The sequence below is a fragment of the Martes martes genome (genome assembly GCF_963455335.1).
Source record: "Martes martes genome assembly, chromosome: 1".
Lineage (NCBI taxonomy): Eukaryota > Metazoa > Chordata > Mammalia > Carnivora > Mustelidae > Martes > Martes martes.
In genome coordinates, this window is record NC_137888.1 from 141,351,644 (window position 1) to 141,369,819 (window position 18,176).

General features: G+C 34.8%; 1 protein-coding gene across 1 annotated transcript in view; it reads right to left on the reverse strand.

Moving 5' to 3' along the window:
• Positions 1-2,493: 2,493 nt before the first annotated feature.
• Positions 2,494-18,176, reverse strand: part of SLC4A7 (solute carrier family 4 member 7) — a gene marked incomplete at its 3' end in the record, with an annotated part of 112,516 nt that continues 96,833 nt past the window's right edge. The window contains exons 23-25 of the mRNA XM_080808645.1: positions 16,803-16,934; positions 14,500-14,597; positions 2,494-2,671 (exon numbers count right to left, since the gene is read on the reverse strand). Coding sequence (XP_080664771.1) covers positions 2,494-2,671; positions 14,500-14,597; positions 16,803-16,934 — 408 coding nt within the window. The remainder of the gene's footprint in view (positions 2,672-14,499; positions 14,598-16,802; positions 16,935-18,176) is intronic.

Genomic DNA, 18,176 nt, shown 5'->3' on the forward strand with positions numbered 1-18,176 from the left:
CAGAGGCTTTAACCCACTGAGCCACCCAGGCGCCCCTAGAATGGTACTTTTTATACCAAGAATGAACTACATCGGTACATCATGATCACCCAAAGTCCACAGTTTACCTTAGGGTTCACTCTTGGTGTTGTACATTCTATGGGTTTGGACAAATGCATAATGAGATGTATCTATCACTATAATATCATACGGTATTTCCACTGCCCTAAAAATCCTCTGTTCTCTGTCTATCCATTTCTCTCCAACTCCCAACCCCTGGCAACCACTGATCTTTTTACTGTCTCCAAAATTTTGCCCTTTCCAGAATGTCATATTGTTGAATTCATACAATATGCAGAATTCAGATTCTTTTCAGATTGGCCTCTTTCACTTAGTGATATGCATTTAAGGTTCTTCCATGTCTTTCCGTGGCTTGATAGATTATTTCTTCTTAGCACTGTATGATGTTCCATTATTTGGCTGTATCACAGTTTATCCATTCACCCACTAAAAGATATCTTGGTTGTTTGCAAATATTGGCAATTGTGAATAAAACTGCTATAAACAACCATGTGAATATTTCGATTTTTTAAACATATGAAAATTTACTAAGTATAAGGCACTGTGCACTTGATATGAATTGTCCACATTTAGTCTTTAAGACAATCATGTGAGATGGGTACTATCATCAGTGCACTGTACAGATAAAGAAGCTTATTGGAAGCTAAATCATTTGCCATGGGTCACTGAACTAAAATGCTGAAGCCGGGATGCAAATCCATGTATCTCTGACTCCAAAGCTTTTCTCTTGCAACTATGCTGTACTCTCTATTTTCCACTTGAAACTCATGCCATGTAATAACAACCACCATCATTCTAATTATGAAAGGTAGACTCTGAGGTGAAGTAGTTTGCAATTACCAAGGATCTTGAAATCTAAGTAAAACTTATAAATTCAATATTCATAGTTTATAAATAAAAGCTTCACTGGCCAGAGATTATTTCAGACTTTTCTGGAACCAAAAAAGGGTGTCATGAAAAGTAGTGGCTTCTCATTTTAGAGATTCATTCGCTTAACCAGTACTTGTTGAGCTCCTGGTATGGGCATGATACTGTGAGAGATACAGCAAACGCTGAGTAAGACAAATGTAGCCTCTGCCTTCACAAATAATGTCTAGAGAAGGGAAGAGAAAAGTAATGGGGCAACACAAAGAGCAAGACTGGAGAATGAGAATAGGGCTGGGGAGGGTGCAAAAAGTGGAGTCCATTGTGGGCAGTGTGAACAACAGATGAAATTACCGCACGGGTCAGAAACTGGCATGTTCTGGGAATGAGCGAGATGGAAATGCTGATGGGAGGCCTAACTAAAGAGCTGAAGTAGGATAATGCACAATCTTTGCAGGAAAAAAAAGGCATATATATTTTTATTCATTCATTCATTCATTCATTTATTTAAGAGAGAGATCAGCCTAACTCTCCTGGGGAAAATGGTTCCAGACCAGAATCAGGGAAGCCGGATGGGTGCTGAATTTAACCAAGGAACTGGCGGAAATTTTAATATAGTGAGAATGGAGATGGTGATGTGGAAATTGCTTTGATGTCTATTAAGAAGCTACAGGCTTGATAATTGATGGAAATGCAGAAGAGGTGGTGTCAAAGACACTGCCCAGAATGTGATTTTAGTAACTGGATAGGTCTGCCCAAGATAGGGAACCCAAAGGTGTGGCAGTCTGGTGGGAGTGGAGGGAGATAGCTTCTAGGGTCACACAGCTGGGGAGTTAACTGGCAGGTGGATTTGGGAGTCTGGAGCTTCGTGAAGCAGCCTAGGCTGGAGGTGGACGCTTTCCAGTCATCGGCAGACCCGTAATGCGTGAAGGCGTGGAAGTGGACAGCCTCACCCACGTGGTGCAGAAAAGCAAAGAGGGCAGTCAAAGCAGCATCACAGAAAGGGAAGGCAGAAAAGCGACACCTGTAAAGACTTTCATGAATGAGGCTGCAGAGGTATCGGAGACGACTGGAAGAGACACATTCACGCTCCATGTAACCAAAATAATTCCTTCATCGAACTGAAAGGGCCGTCAAACATCGTTGATGGCACCTGCCCACCATCCAGTCGCACGACACCAACCCTTCTGCTGAGAGACGGCTCAGGGCGACTCGCCTATCCGCGACAGCCCGCACTCCCTGCCCCTGCCCCTGCCCCAGGGCGAGTGAAGCTGACTCCCGGAGGCTTCGGGCTGCTCCACAAGGACCTGTGGGCATCTCCTTGGAGACCCTGCCTCAAACCGCGCGCCGGCGCAAAGGAACGCCCGCTCCTGCCCCACTCACCGCGCCAGAAGGGGAGATCCCTCCTTCAGGCCAATTTCTGAATCTTCCTCCTCATCGTTTCTGCTGCTGCCACCCGCGGCTCCGGATCGGGGGACCCGTCCCGCCCACCCCCCCAACCCACTCCCTGTCCCCTCCACCTCGGGGACACCACTGCCCGCTGCACCGTTGGTACAATCAAATCCTGCTTTAGGCCACCAACCGACGCTGGCTGAACCAATGCCAACAACTCTTCTTCCGCTTCGCAGGGGCACCTCGGCCAATCAGAAACAGCCGTGCTGCGGCGTACCGAGCGCCATAGCGACGGGCGACACCCACCTCGGGGTTGCCGTAGCAACCACAGAACGCGCAGGTTCTAGCCCCAAGGCTGCAGGCAGAAAAGGAAAGTGGTCCTTCGGGCTGTGCTGGGTCCAGTTCATTCTGACCTAGAGCTACAAGCCCACGGACAGGTTTCTTAAACCCTGTGCATTTTTTTTTTTTTTTTGGACCTGGTGTGTGCAACTTTTAGCATATGAAACAAAACGGGTGGGATGGAGCTGCTGCTTCTTACGGTGCTTAGTTTCAACAACTGCTATGGACTAAAAAATCAATTCTCTTCCAAAGCAAATAGTTTGGAAGGATCAACGCTACATGCTACATAGCTTTCATATAGCGCGAACACATTTTCTGTTACTCAAGGGCACTCCATACCTCAAGCAATGACAATAGAGTGTTGTGAAAATAAAAGGGACTGGCATTCAAGACATCTGTATCTGTGTGGTTCACCTAGCACAGGCAAGTCTCTTCACCTTTTGTGAAATTCTGAAGCTTCTTGAAAAGAAGTTTGGATTGCATTAAAATAAAAAAGATGAGTCACATTATGAAGCTTTAAAAAATGAAAAATAGGGGCACCTGGGTGGCTCAGTGGGTTAAAGCCTCTGCCTTCAGCTCAGGTCATGGTCTCAGGGTCCTGGGATCGAGCCCCGCATCGGGCTCTCTACTCAGCAGGGAGCCTGCTTCCTCCTCTCTCTACCTGCCTCTCTGACTACTTGTAATCTGTCAAATAAATAAATAAAATCTTTAAAAAATTTTAAAAAATGAAAAATATTCATGCTCATTTTATGCCAGACACTCTTCCATGACATAAACTGATAATTATTTTTCATCCTAGTTTCGAACTGAAAATGGAGGTAGAAGAAGTTTCCTAAGTCGCCCAGCTAGTTACTGGTGCACCTAATAAGTGCTAGAGCCAGGGAAGAACGTACATAGTTCTGTGTAGGTAGTACCTATAGTTTCAAACGAGAGCCCAGTCTTAACCACATTAATGCTCCAGATTTCTTCAAGTATAGGGCCTACTCGATCCCATCTTAATATTGCTCAAAATGACCACCGTGTCATTTAGTACAGTGACTACAGCTCCCAAAACTTGACTTAAAATGTATACAATGAACCTTTCCCCGATGTGTCTCTGCTTTGAATAATAACGAAAAGCAGACCTAATGGGATAACAATTAAAAATGTGTATTCTAACCTACAAGAACAAGGTCCCGTTTTGGAAATGTAGAAAGGGGAGATGAAAGAGACTCAAGTAAATACAACAGAACTAATTTAACTTCAGAGAACATAAAGCCAGCAAGGTTAATGTTACCAATTGGAAAACGAAAGTTGAGTGATGCAGAGTTGAAAAATGTTCTCTTAAAGACATTTTAAATATTTAGCTATGAGACAAAATAATTCCAATTACTTCTACCCTTCATCAGAATACTGAATGCGCTTTCTATCTTTCTCTTTCTCAACAAAATAGTAAACTAATATTTTGGCCCTTCCTGAATAGAAGTGAAAGTTACATAGAAGATTCAGGGACGCCTGGGTGGCTCAGTTGGTTAAGCAGCTGCCTTCGGCTCAGGTCATGATCCCAGCGTCCTGGGATCGAGTCCCGCATCGGGCTCCTTGCTCAGCAGGAAGCCTGCTTCTCCCTCTGCCTCTGCCTGCCACTCTGCCTGCCTGTGCTCGTCGTTCGCTCTCTCTCCCTCTCTCTCTCTCTGACAAATAAATAAATAAAAATCTTTAAAAAAAAAAAAAAAAAAAGAAAGTTACATAGAAGATTCAGATGAAGGGCACTTGCCTCTCATGGAGAGGAGTGATGAAGATCCATGCCCTGGGTGATGTTTGCTTAAGTTTATGGCTTATGTGGTAGGGCTCAAACTTGTAAGACCTAACATCCATCCCCTTTTTTGTTTTCCAATACCCCTTCTACTATGCTGAAATGATTTCACAGACAATGTAAATTACATAGTTCAAAAGCAAAACAGAATGTCTTAACTATAACATAAAGAATAAAATAAAATAAAAATAAAAGTAATGTAAACAGGTACCAAAATAGGTGTAAATTTTCAGGATTAACAAGAGGACAAAATCACTTGCCCAAATTTCTAAGATACTCAGGACTAAAAAAGGGTATCTAAACAGGCATGTACACACACGTTCACTAGAGGAATGAGAATGATCCTGTAGACTGGCAGAAGGTGAGTGCAATTTGAAGGAAAAGCAGAACTGAAAGTGAGTCCAAAAGAGCAGCACAGAAACTGAAAGGTTTTCCAATCAGGAATGTTCTCATTCAAAGCCTAAAGGAAGAAATATAAATGTTAGCCATAGAAAGAATTAACTGATACTCAAGAGATCAGATATGCTTTAATGAGCAAGATAAAACGAAATGAGTAAGATTTCCTTTCCTCTCAACTTCTTAAAAAAATAAATAAATAAACTCAAAGTTCTATACATGGGAATAATAAATTGACAAAAAACTTTTTCTTAAAATAAATGTCAGAAAACTTTCAGATGAAATTTCTAAACCTCTAAGCACCTTGCTCACTCCCAAAGGTTATCAAGTTCATGTTGGGATATCAGAAGCTGTTTCTTATTAAAGGGAAAATAATGGACCAGCCTACTCTTAAAGGGCTTTAATTTCGATACTTCTTAACTATTAAAAAGTCATTGTGAAACACACAATACTTTGCTTCATCTTCTCTTCTGTTTCCTTCCTGAAGCATATGAATATTAGGAAGCAGGAAACAGAAATCACTTAATTTCCTTCACCCCCCCCATCTGCATAAGAAAGATATGCAGCAATTCTAATAATCAAAGTACAAAATAAAGACAATATCCAACAACTAATTCAGTAGACTTTTATTGCTCTCTCAACTTCAATAACATCTCTAAAAAATAGTTTTCTTCTAACAATTATGAAACAAATTTGAAAGGCAGAATTGTTCACATTATAGACTTGGTAGAGACTTGTACTTCATATAAATGAAAAATACCAGTTCTACATTTTAAATGTTTAATTTACCTTGGATTTTATTACAAAAGAAAATATTATCATTGTAATTATAAAAGTCATAAAAATTAGAACTGTACTGTGAAATTATACCAAGCTATCAAATACTATATAAATGAACAATAAAATTCAATTTCTATTTATTCAAACATAGTAAACATTGGAAGATAACCCCCCTACAAAACAAACAAAAATCCCCCCAGATTTTTAATATTAAAGCAACAAAAGAAAAGCCACAACACAAAAATCAATCAATGCACAAAATCTGATGAAAAAACCACTGGGGTTTAACAATTACTATAAGTCAACTGTAGAAGTCAGTATGTGCTAATTAAATTAAAGTTTTAAAATGACCTTTAGATGATTCCATTTCCAACTATATGTTTTCCTATTATTGATACTTATATTACTTTCTGATAATGTTAGAAAAGAACCAACTTTACATTAAAATTGCCAATTTTGAATTTTGAACACTATTTTAAATTTTCAATGTCCTTAAAATCTTTAAGCTTACTTTCTAAAAAATAAATAATTACTGGACTAAACCAAAAAACATTTCACACATTTGTATTATATATGATTAACAATGATGTAATCTACATAAATAAATTTGAAACATTAAGTTATTTAAACATTTTTGAATTACAATGTTATATCAATGGCTTACACATCCAAAATCTGAGCACTTTAAAACAGGATTCACATGTTGAGCACATTTAAAGAACTGATGCACATGATATGATCCTTGAAAAACAGCAAGCTCTGGTGTAATACCTCAGTTTCAAAAACCATTTTGTTTTACAGAATTCTGAACCTGTCTTTGTGAAACGAAAAACTTAGAAAGCTATATATACATACATAAACTTGAAGCATGAGGAAGAAACAAATGCTTTTTGGATGGGAAAAACAAAAATTAGTAATTTTGAGTGATAAAGAAACCTGCTTTATAAATACATGCATTAGCACATCATGTTTTACAAAGACTTGGCAAATATGAACATTGATATGCCACAGCTTTTTTCAACAACTGAAGAGATTTAAGATTTTAAACATCATTTTCTCTCTCTCTCTTACACCACACACACACACACACACACACACACACACGAAAGACTGTGTGCTTCACTTCAGCATATCTAATATAAGAGAATATATAGAATCATCCTTTTATCATAAGGAAGTTCGTTCATTGTTTTCTCAAAAGCTGCTATTTTAGAGTGAAATAGCATTCAAAAGAAAGTAAATTTCAGATGGTCAACATCAGGATTTATTATAGTCTCTGTAAACAGACATCTATAAATAAATAAAATAGGGTGGAGAGAAGAATATCCTGAGGTGGCTCTGTAGCCAGGGTATTCAGTAGCACTAAGCTCCATCCTGGAAACCAAGGCATCTAAGAAAGTGCAGGGCTGTTTATATTAATTTATTTTGTAAATGGAATATGTACAGGTTTAATTATTTTGCACCTTGAGGTAAATCAGTACACTGCAATTACTACTGCTCATTTATACCTATTTAAGGCAACATTTAAAAATTAATATATGTAGTAAATTATATTTTTCACTGTCTTGCAATGAACACTATCCATGATTGTTATTTTTTTTAAAAATAGTGGAAAAATACTATAACCATGTAGAACAAGCAGTTAATTACTTAATAAACATGAGTTACCTTTGCTCTTCAATGGAGTAGTCGTATCAGATCATTTTGTAAGTCAAGTAGTCAAAAGAAAGCAGAAACCATTAACAATTAGAAACAGTAAAAACATTTTGAGTGCAAAGTATTTTGCAAGTCATGGTTTTTCTGGCACTGGACAATTACTATACATAATTAAATAAAATCACAGAAACACTATGATCCCAGGTAGTTCTCAGTTTAAATTTTAAAATCCCTTCCTGTAAAATAAGCACATCTGTTAACCTATGATGTCCAGACACAAAGAAATGATGTGAGGAAATCCCCTTGTTCAGGTACACCAGGGGAGTTTACAAAATATAGCAGCAAATACTGGGGTCTTTGGAAATGATTATGCTGCTACGAATAATAGGAATCATTTCAGTGGAAGCTCAGAAAGAATAATAAGCACCGTGGGTAATACTCAATTATCAATTGCCAATAGAGTCTAACTCTTTTTCAGGCAGTACCAAATGATGCCAGCTCTATTTTCTAAAGAAAAGTAGCTACATTTCCAACTTCTCATTTGAGGCAGAAGTCGAATTCTTTAACTAGAATCTGACAATATGGTCTCAGATGGGGAAATTATATCAGCTACTGAGCAGTTTACAATGGATTCAAAACACTTCAGAATTGCTAAAATATCAGCTTTTGGCATTCCTCATGATCCTCTATAAGATCAACTGTTCATACTTTTGGACTTTAATTACAAATGATTTAAGGGAGCATTGGAATTTCATTAAAATTTTCATCCTAATATTCATGTTACAATTTTGGTATTTCTGTGGCTTCTCAATACTCATTTGGTTTTCGTAAATTATCCTCTTGCCAAATCACTTTCACAACCCCATTCATCCAGTCCTACAGGCTTAACAAGAATAACATTTATTTATTTCATGTAGAGCTAAGAGTTTATAAAAGATGACTAAAAAGATTTGCTAGAAGTTAAAGACAGCTCAGAAAAGCAGAAACTAAATAGCAAATACTAACACAAACTAGAAAGAATGCCATCAATCTGAGCTATACATAAAATGTTTAAATTCCTTTTAAAATACAAATATGGCAGTGCTTTATATCAAAGATGTAAAATCTGTCAACTGCTTTCAAAGATAATAAACCATAAATGCAAGTGAGCACCAACTATTTACATTAACAATTTAAATTATTCTGTATTTGTTACCTTTTCAAATGTTTATATATCTAAGTATCATATCAATGAAAATAAATAAAATAGTTTATAACAGATCACAGATAACAATCTATTAAATATTATCCATACCATAGAAAGAGTAACAACGTAAACAAGAAAATGAAAGGTAATTCTTTAGAATAAAGTAATACTGATCATAAACCCATTAAGAGAATTGTGATTCCTGATTATTTAGTCGTATTACTTGTAATAGAAAAATAATCAAGAACTTGAACCTGATATAAACTTAACCATATTTTAAGTAAAAGACAGAAAGGCAGAGAACAGAGGAAGCATTCTGGGCTCTTATAAAGCATTAGGATTCAAAAAAAAATTCTACAAAGGCAACAGAATTTAACTATTATCAACTGGCATTTTACAGCTTCTAAAATCCATGAAGTCATGACTGGTATGGGGTTAAATTATAAAATCACCTGCAATTTTACTTGCCTATTCGAATAGAAACCTGGATGTGGAGGTTTTTTAAGATTTAAAATAAATTTTAAAGACACAAAGGTCAAAACTATAGTTCTTATCTAGACAGTTTCTATTGTTCTACCGTTAGAGCCAAAAACTCTCCACTGCTTGTGAAACATGATGGACATCTGGATAAATGAAACATACATACAGAGAAGCCATGACATGTTACCATTTGTCCACAACAATGGCATAAAGACTCCCTGTTCTTCCCATAAAGAATTAACAAAAGTGAAATAATATGTAAAAATTTTTAGTAGCTCAAGTAAAAATTATAAATATATGGACAAAGTACATCACGTAAGGTTGGTATGAATTACCACTGATGAACAAACAGATTTAAAGGAAACGTAGATTGAATGCATTTCCCCACATCTTTCTACTGCAGAACAGGAAATTTTTTTTTCAACAGAATAAATATTTGAATAGTAAGAACCATGTACCTCATTTCTAAGAGACCATTTCATTATATACACAGTCTCCACGGTGTTCCTAACAAACTTTAGACACTACTTCAAAAACCCAGGAGTCACGCATAAACAGCATGACTTACAATATTGTTATATATAGTGACATGAAATACACACATTATATATATATATATATATATGCATATATATATATAAATAAAATATATATCTGTATAGCTATATATATAATTCCTCTTGGTTCAATTCTATAACGAAGTTTCAGCATCCATGTATTTCTTTGTTGGTTCATCTTCAAAATTTATTTTCACACTCACAGGTTTTTCAGGGCTATTTAAAACAAGGAATGAGAATAAATGATTCTTATTAATTCAAAAAATGGCCAACACTTAGTATCCACAATAAGCCTTTTGAAATTACTATTAATACTATAAACATATGATTCACTATTATTATTTTACTGCTTTCTTTTCCTACCAATAAATTTGATTGGAAAGACAAATATTAAAAATTCTTAGTTTTTTTAATGGATATGCTTGCCACTAAATTCTTGTTTTTTTTACAACTGAAGAGGAGTTTCTTAAAATTAGTCATTACATGACTAAGTCTGATTTATTAGTTTTATTTTATAAATAAACAGTTGAAGCATGTAACATTTCACTGACAAATCCATTAAAAAAGCAACCTTTGTTAATATAGATAAGCATCAAATAATTTTCTGCAAAATGTAACAAATTTATAAACTTTCTCTCACCAAATTTGGTTCACAAATAAAAAATCAAAACACATATTCTATATTTTCAAATTTATATCAAATACAGTGATTTCATGTCCATGGATTTAAGTGACTAATTTAATTGTAACACATGAATATCTGTGTTTTGAAAAAACTTTTCAAATATATAATAACACACTGTGGTTTGCTGCCTTCTCCAGACAAGACTGAAGGAAGGACCTCCAAACATTTTTTCTGTTAAATGACATAACCTATACACTGTCTTTCTTCCCCTATAATTTGGAATTGAGGGGCAACCTCAATGAAAGGCAGAAGCATAAAAGATACTTTTATATTATTGTATAATATACAATAATATTATTGTAAGGTCTTTACATTTGCAACTATACTAATAATCTGGGACACAAGTGCTGACAAAGTGTGAAAAATTAAGAGTAAAAAGAGTATTAAGCTAAATTCTAGCCGCATGGAATTATCAAAATGACAAAGAGTTCATTTTTAAAAACTTTTAAGATCAAAGACAGAAAAGGGGAAATAGTCCAGCTTAAAAAATCAGAAGGCAAGAAATGATTAGAAAAAAAAAAAAAGTTGGGGGGGGGGGATAATAGAGATTAAGTAGGAGCCAAGCTCTAAGAAGAGGTGAGGAAGGAATGAATAAAACCTAACTAATTACTATGAAAAGACAGTGGCCAGAAAGACAGTAACTAATCAATCAGAAGCAGCCAGTGGCCATTTGCCCAGAAAAAAGTTTTGATCTGATGTCCAAGCAGAGTATATGGACACCCAACAGTGTGACACAAAGTGCACACAGAGTATTTGTGCAATATGAATGACTGCATGCACTACAGGATAATACCTCATTTCTCCACAGACCCAAGGGATTAAAGTAGCAACGGTTATCAAACTAGAATCCCTTAGATTCAGGCCTTGAAGTGAGAGTAAAAGAAAGAAAAAAATGGATTCCTAACAAGAAATCTAAGAGAGGAGTTATGAAAATTGTTATGGACTACATGGTCAATTATAAAACCAAAATGGTGTTTATATCCATGGATTAAAAATTTCTTCCAACTATCTTCTAGGAAAATGTTTATCTCATCTGAAGAAATGCCAGGCTAAAGCAAAACAAGGAAAACAGTCATGTCTATTTTTTTTCTCAGACCATCAGAAAGCATGATTGAGGCAGTGTTCACTTAAGAGCATTTATGTAACCCCTAGTAATTATCTTTCCTTATATGATTTTGATATTTTATATACTTATTCCATACTGCCATATGTATATATTCATTTTTATTATAAAATGGCTCAAATTCTTTTTGGAAATAGGCAATTATGAATTTAAAAAGTAACCAATCGGCACTTATATCTGATTTCCAGTATTCGGCAAAATGTTGGATAGACAGATAAAAGGAAGAGGGGAAGAAAAGAAGAAGGCTGGCTTTGTTAAGAGAATATAACTTATGCAAATTGAGTTACATTTAATGGTTTTATGAAACAGCTATCTACCCATAAGTCGATTAAAAATTGGCTACAGTTAGAAAATGCGTAAAGAATTACAGCTACCTCGTGCTAGATCTGGTTACTTTGGCATTCTCAGTATTCATGGAAAGTGCCTTCCACTGTGCAGTTTTGGCCATTTCATCTGATATGTTAACAACTGAGGGATCAACACTGAAGAACAAATACACTTTTTGGTTAGTATTCAGTACTTGCAAAAGCATTAATATTGTCACTCTTTATTAATATTTGTCTTCATCAATTTTAAAATTGAGAAAACTCTTTGTCATGCATTTAAACCAAGTAGTTTAGCCAAACATCAGAATTTCGGGGTTCTGTTATAAAGGTTTCATGGGGAATTACATCCTTCTATATAACCAAAACTAGGAGCTAAGATTAATTAAATTGGCAATGAAGCCCAAAGATGATCATCTTGGCTATATGCATATTATTGAAATAACAAAAGAATACATTACATATAAAAAATACAGACTCAAGTCAATTAGAAAACTTTTATAACTAGGACAAATTTCAACCTCATCAACTAGAGATCCAAAGTACATAAGGAAAACTTAAGATCATGATTTAAAAAAAAAACATAAACTAGTTTTTAATAGTCCAAAAAAATCATTAGAATGAATGATGGAAAAGGCAACACTTTAAAAATAAAAACAGAGTTCTGAAAATATTTGAACAGATAACACAAAAACAGGCTTATAATATATCACTTTTAGCTGGCATTCACATTTTTAGTTTCAAAGTGTTAGCCTATCAAATTTATCAAAATCAGAATCAAAAGAACAAAATACTGTCCTTTCATTGTAAGGGATAAATGTAATCATTCCCTGTCTCTATAAAATATTGCAAAATTCCTTTGAGGCCACAAATTCAAAAATGATGATATCCATAAATAATTTTGGACTCAAGGTTGTCAGTTATTAACTATGAAGTTAATAGAAATATATTTGCAAGTCCTTTTTCCTCACCAGAAGAGTAATATTTCATTCATACAAGTGACAAATACAAATGTCAAATTAGGCCTTAAGTTCACAATGCAATGGCAGCTACATGATAAATAACTAAATGGCAGTAATTTTAGAGAGTGTTAGCTTTGTTCACATCTTAAAACCAAATGTTGTTTAAAATATAAGACTTCTGAGAAATGTGACATGTCCCTGCAGAATCCCTAGAAAAGGTGGTTTACCACGTCAATTTTTTTAAAGTGTACAAAATTTGAATGCTCAGATTCACAAGGGCAGAGTCCACCAACTGGAAACTACCTACTCTGAGTAAATGTTTCTATGGCTGGTTGCCAACTTCAAATAACTGAGGAGAGACATTCCTGAAGCACTTTCTAGCTTCAAATGTCCCCCTCTAAGAACTTTCCGATTAGTAGAAATTAAGACCTTTTTAAAAAAAATAGTACATTTTGTTTTTTTCCGAAAATAAAACGAGATGGGGAAAAAAATCTGTCTATATTAAATCAATTACTTTCATATTTTATGGAGTTTTACAGTTTTCCAATGTTTTTCTTTATTATCTCATTTGATTTTCATGGCAAGTAATCCAAAGCTACTTAAGATTTTAAATTAGGACAGATAAAAACAGCCAATTGCTGGCATTCTTTAATGTCCAAATTTTAAGCAATGCAGCCTTTATCTTAGCCTATGTCATCACTTAAAAAGACAAAAGTAAATAGAGATAATCATTCTTTTTGTTAAACATCAGATTGTGTAAGTACACATTCCACTTAAATTTGTCAAGGCCTGTGTATAATCACACTGAGAAAGTGATAATGCAGGACCTATAGAAACTAAGAGGCAAATAATCTCAACAAATTGATGAGTCACTAATAACCATCATGGCAATTCCTATACTCTTTTTTTAAGTACAACAAAGTTAATATATTAACTCGTTTAATGAACATTTATAGAATCCAGCAAAGCTGAGCATTATAGCTGTGTATATTAAGATGTCTATACTTGGCATTTAGTTTCAAGTATATTATATAAGAAAGATTTGAAAGGTGACACAGAGTAATACCAATGATGAAAATTAATAGTAAAAAGTATAAAGGAATATTACTTGATGAGTTCATTTATCAAAACTAATCAACATGTACAAGTCTAAGTAAGACCTCTGTAAAAACTATAAAGATTCATTAAAAATGAAAACAAACCCAAAGTTAATAAATACCAACAAAACTTTTCCATTAACTGGTCAGGGAAGGAACCTATATACATTCTAAAACTGACTTTTCTACTATCAATAGCTAATTAGAAATAGAAAAAATGTGGAAATAGGAATCAGATATGTACATAAATAATGTAGGTTTTTAATCTCTTAAAACTACAAAAAGGTAAACAGAAGAATTTACCACTGTCTTTAGTTCTTAAATTTACATGTAAATCACCAAAGTATGGAATTCAACTTTTTCATAATAGGAGCACTCACTGCCAATGGTCAAGTCACAATTTGGAAAGTCATCAGAAAATGGGTTACAAAGATTAATTTTCCAGCACACACTGATGCAGGCCTAATAAAGGACAGAGAGGGAAAGCTATACTGATTTTAAACCTCATTCAAACAGGAGTGATGCAAGACAAGTACTCTTGTCTGCTTGGCATGGAAGTTGGTTTAAGGCTCTGGTCCAAGTCAAGCTTTTTCTTCCCTCCTGCCTACAAACCTGCGAGAGGAAGGACCATGAGATTTCCCTTTCAAATTCCCGAAGACCCCCCTTTAGTTGTTGACATTAGGCCAGGTATCGGTTTTGTCATCTTTTTAAAAATAGAGATCACTACTTTAACAATGCGTTACGTGGCTTATTCATGCACTTGACATGTACACAAAACACATTTTACAAGATAAAGTTTTATCTCACCTATATTTTAGGGCCTTAACCGGAATTTGTAAGAGACTTCCCCCTTCAAATGGAAGGTGCACAGTGTCATCATCAGCTTGAAGCATTCGTTCAGCTTCCTTCAGAGCACATACATGAAAAAATTACTTATCCCAGAATATTTTCACAAGGACCAATTAATATATAATATCTTCAAGAATTAGAAACCCAAACTGATAATATATTTAAACATATTTGTCATGACTGAAAAATTCCTTTTACAACTATAAACACACCCTGGCAGCACAAAAGAAAACAACCACTTGTAAAGGCTAAATTTTAAATGGTTATAACTTTCATTTCTTTCAGTTATCATGAATACTATGTTAAAATAAATTTAACTACATAAATTTCATTATCAATTATTAGTATATAGTAAGATAAAATTTTGTAAAATCTGATGGCTTTCATTACAATACAATATAAGCAAAACCTCATTTGGATGAGGCAGGGTTTCTCAATCTCAGCAATACTGACATTTAGGGCCAAACAATTCTTCGTAGTAAGGGGAAGTCTTGCATATGTAGGATATTCAGTAGCACCCCAGACCTCTACCCACTAGATGCCCGTCCAATTCTGACAATCAAAAGTTTCTCAAACACAGAAATGTGAACCCTGAGGAGAAATGTCACCCCAGGTGGAGAAAAACATATACTGGAGACATGACCTAAAATCATGATATCGTAATCACTGGGGACACATCAGGATGGACTGGGAGAACATCTACACTCTTCTTTCTTACCACTAGAAATCCCACTACTTGTAGGTGACAATATGCCCAACTTTAAAAAAAAATAATCATTAAAAAAATAAAATAAAACCAGAGCTAAATTTCCCAGCATTCGTAGTAACTCCAAGTGGCCATGAGATTCAAGTGGAACTTACTGGATGACATTTCTGGAGACTTCTTAAAAAACAAGGATAGCAGGGGAGAGCCCATTTTGCTTTCTCACCCCATCCTTTCTGCCATCTCTAATGCTAACATGAGAGCTCAGACTCAGCATTCATTTTGACCTATGAGGGTATTCTGAGACTGGAAACTGTGTGCCTAGGCTAGGGGGAAAGCGACACAGGCTCTCCAGACAACTCTGGGAAGCCATCAAACTAGATCACTCACTCTTCTCAAGACTTCTATAGGAGAGCATAAACGCTTGTGTTGAGGCCTCCTTTACTTTTGTCTTCTGCTATGTAAACTGAACCTTATTCTAACTTAATGCAGAAAATAATAGACAGGTAATTTTAACCTAAGTATTTTATAAATGAATTACATTCTCTTTGAAAATTCACCAAAAGCTCATAAACATTTACATATATTTCAGTTAGTATCCTAATTAAAGAGTCATAATTTCTGTTAAATTGTGCCATAAATTAGCACTGAATAATCAATCCAAACTATGAAAAAAAAAAAAAAACCACCAAGGCCTAAACCCAGTTGTCTGTTAAGTTTTAACAAATCCATTTCCATAAATACTATGCAATATAATAAGGTATAGATTATGTTGCCTTCTCTCAAAAATTAGGGGGAAAAGTAATGTTGAGATCCCTATTTAAACAGGACCACAATATTTAAAATATGTATCTTTCTTCTTATCTTTGAATTTCAAGCAATAATGGGAAAACGGAGTAGGGTACTAAAATCAATACAATCATCTATGCTACATGTTCAATGTCTACTTTTTCTTCTTACTAAGCAACAGCATTGAGCTGGTTATTTAAAAAAATCAAATTCAGAATAAAATATTCATGTAAATCTCTGTATACAAAATAACTAACGGTACATAATACTGCAAATTAAGACTACAGTTTAACACTACTTTCTGTAAAAAGATTAAATTTAAAGTCCTTTTTGTCATTATATGTCAGATTATTAAAATGTTAAAATTAAATGTACAGTAAAATGTGCTTATGTATTTAATGTGCTTGTGTTACCTATGCTTTAACTATGTTTTAAAGACTGCTAAATTCTCTCACTTTTAAAATTAAGTACACATGTGATATGTAATTTTTGAAAGGTTTTTTTTTGGGGGGGGGTCAAGGCTTTGGAGGGGCAACTTAAGTTGGTAAAATGGATTAAGAGCTAATGTTTGAAACAAGTTCCCTAACCTATGCCTCAGTTTCCTTATTTGTAAACTGGGAATAATAGAAATACCTACGCTTCATAATAATAAGGTTCTTAGGAGGATCAAAGGAGTGGATTCCTGTAAAGTGACCACAAGAGGGCCAGCTACTCGATACGAAATATTAAACAAGTGAATAGCATAAATTTGAAATTCTGGTCTTTTTACCTCTTTCTCTTTTTTCTTTTTGTCATCTTCTTTCTTTTTCTTACTTTCTGGCATGAGATCATCAAGCCAACTAAGTTCTCTCTTTGTGAAACACAGATCCATGAGTTTGCGTACAAAGACTAATGCAAGAACCTTAAAAAAGTGGGGGAGAAACTATTAAGTAACATCTAAAAATATACAAATTATGTCATTTAAAGAGAGAAAAAGTATCAAATCATAAATAACAAAAAAGTACTTCGTGTATTTTATTTAAAAATCACTTCAGAGGCCCCTGCATGGTGCAGCTGATTAAGCATCAGGACTCTTGGTTTTAGCTCAGGTCATGAGATTGACCCCCGACTGGGGTTCCACCCTCAGCAAGGACTCTGTTAAAGTCTCTCTCTGTCCCTCCCTGCCTCCTCCCCTCTCTCTCAAGTAAATTTTTAAAAAATCACTTTATATACTATCTTATTTCAAAGGAACTGAGTCACCTATTTATCTTTCAAGCTTCCAGCTCAAAGAAAACATATAAAAGAAATGGTATTTTTAACCTCTTCCTATATAAATCATACATTCTGCATAAAGTTATAAAGCAGATTAAGCATGGTATCTTCACAGTACAAGATTATTAATTTTTATGATGACCTTAAACTATATACATTATATAAGCAGATGTGTGTGTGTGTGTGTATATATATATATATATATATATATATATATATATGAGATAGAGTGTGTGGGATGAAGGGGGACAGACAGAGAATCTTAAGCAGGCTCCATTCCTGCCCAGCACAAAGCTCAATTGTAGGGCTCGATCTCATAACCTGAGCCAAAATCAAGAGTAGGACACTTAACCGACTAAGACACCCAGTCACCCCCAAATTGAAATAAATTTAAAAATCTCTTGAGCAATTCATTAGAGAACCCATTTGCCAATACTGGCTTTAGACTTCCAATTACATATGTGAAAAAGATATACCATTACTTTAATTTGTTTTCCTTTAACTGCTACTAAGGTTCAAGATGTTTTCAAATGTCCACTGGTTTCTTCTGTTCTTACGATTTTCCTTATTACTATCTTTTGCCTGGTTTTCAATGACTTTTATTCATGAGTTCATAAGAGCTCTGTGTAGTTCAGATAGAAGCATTTTATCTGCCCTGTATGTTACAAATACTTTCTCCTAGTTCACAATCTGATTTTACTATGTTCATATAAAACATTTAATTATCATGTGGTCAAATAGATCTTTCCTTTACAGCTGGGTTTCCCTATCCTCTTGAAAAGTTACCCTCCATCACTAGACTACATAATTATTTTTCAAAAATTTCTACTACATTTTAACATGAATCTTCAATTCATTTATGGTTTCTTTCTGAATATGGTATCGGTTACAG